General features: G+C 31.0%; 1 protein-coding gene across 1 annotated transcript; it reads right to left on the minus strand.

Annotated features, from left to right (window-relative positions):
* Nucleotides 1-333: 333 nt before the first annotated feature.
* On the minus strand, nt 334-1140 carry LOC129895809 (psbQ-like protein 3, chloroplastic). The gene has a single exon (XM_055971581.1). The coding sequence runs from the start codon at nt 1036-1038 to the stop codon at nt 490-492; it is 549 nt and encodes a 182-aa protein (XP_055827556.1). The 5' UTR covers nt 1039-1140; the 3' UTR covers nt 334-489.

Genomic DNA, 1140 nt, shown 5'->3' on the forward strand with positions numbered 1-1140 from the left:
TTTGTTTTTTTTAATTTTTTTTTTTACTTTATAGAATCTGACACGCTTTTTTTTCTTCTTGCCATGTCAGTTGTAGGGGGGTAATAGTTTCACATTTAGATAGTTTAGGTGTGTAATAGATTGTCATGATAGTTTAAGTGTGTAACTGACTTTTCCATATAATTTCAGGGAGAAATTTATGTATTTTCCCGTCTCTAATATTAAATAGAATCTATTAGTTTCTCAAATGCATCTACCAAGCGATCCCTTAAATGTTACAATAAATTCGAAAGAGTTGCATCTTAGTTCAAGATAAAATAGTAGACATAGGAAAGCGGTCAATATATAAGTTAAACTCAACCGCAAGGAATTACATATATAAGATCTGATTATAAGAGTAGCTCTTAATTAATTACATCATACATAGTAAACAAAACTTGATTTTTTTAAAACGAAACATCCCAAAAATGAAATTTATTTTGCAAGACTATAGAAAAGGTACACTAGCTATTACAGTCTTGACAAAAGATTATTAAGAGCTGTGACAATATTATGATAAGAGCCCCATACACGTGGCACATCCTTATCCCTAGCTGCAAAATCCATTCTTGTAACATTATTGAACAGAATTGAATACATTTTCCTCAATTCAGGCCTTTGTTTACCTGGTTTAGCTTGAATTATAGTATAGATATCTTGTTTCAATAAAGCTGAGCTTTTTCTCAATGCTTTTTGAGCTTCTTTCCAAGATTCTGCCTCTAATAATTCTTTGACTTGTAATAAATTATGTGCATGAGTTTGAATTCCATTCTCTGCTTCTTCAAGTGTTTGGTCTGGAGTTGTAATTCTGAAATCAAATGCATTGGCATTTTGTTGTTCACTTTGAAGGATGAATGAAATTGTTGGGCAAAGAATTATTACAGTTGTTCTTCTGGTGATGTTGTGGGAATTCAGGGACATTTTTTTTGGTTTGTTTAAGGTGGGGTTGTTAGGAATATTGGAACAAGTAAAAGGGGTTAATGGTTTGTTTGGTTTTTGAAATGAATGTATCAGTGCCATTTTTAAGATAAAAGGAGTTTTTGATTGTTTAATTCAAGATTGAATAAAATGGATTGGAGGATATATGGAAAAAATTAAACGTACAAAGAAAAGGGAGTGATA

The sequence above is a fragment of the Solanum dulcamara genome, chromosome 7, assembly GCF_947179165.1.
Source record: "Solanum dulcamara chromosome 7, daSolDulc1.2, whole genome shotgun sequence".
In the NCBI taxonomy this organism is placed as follows: Eukaryota; Viridiplantae; Streptophyta; class Magnoliopsida; order Solanales; family Solanaceae; genus Solanum; species Solanum dulcamara.

Coding starts and splice junctions, on each gene's coding strand:
- LOC129895809 (XM_055971581.1), bottom strand. CDS start 1,038: ATGGCACTGATACATTCATTTCAAAAACCAAACAAACCATTAACCCCT.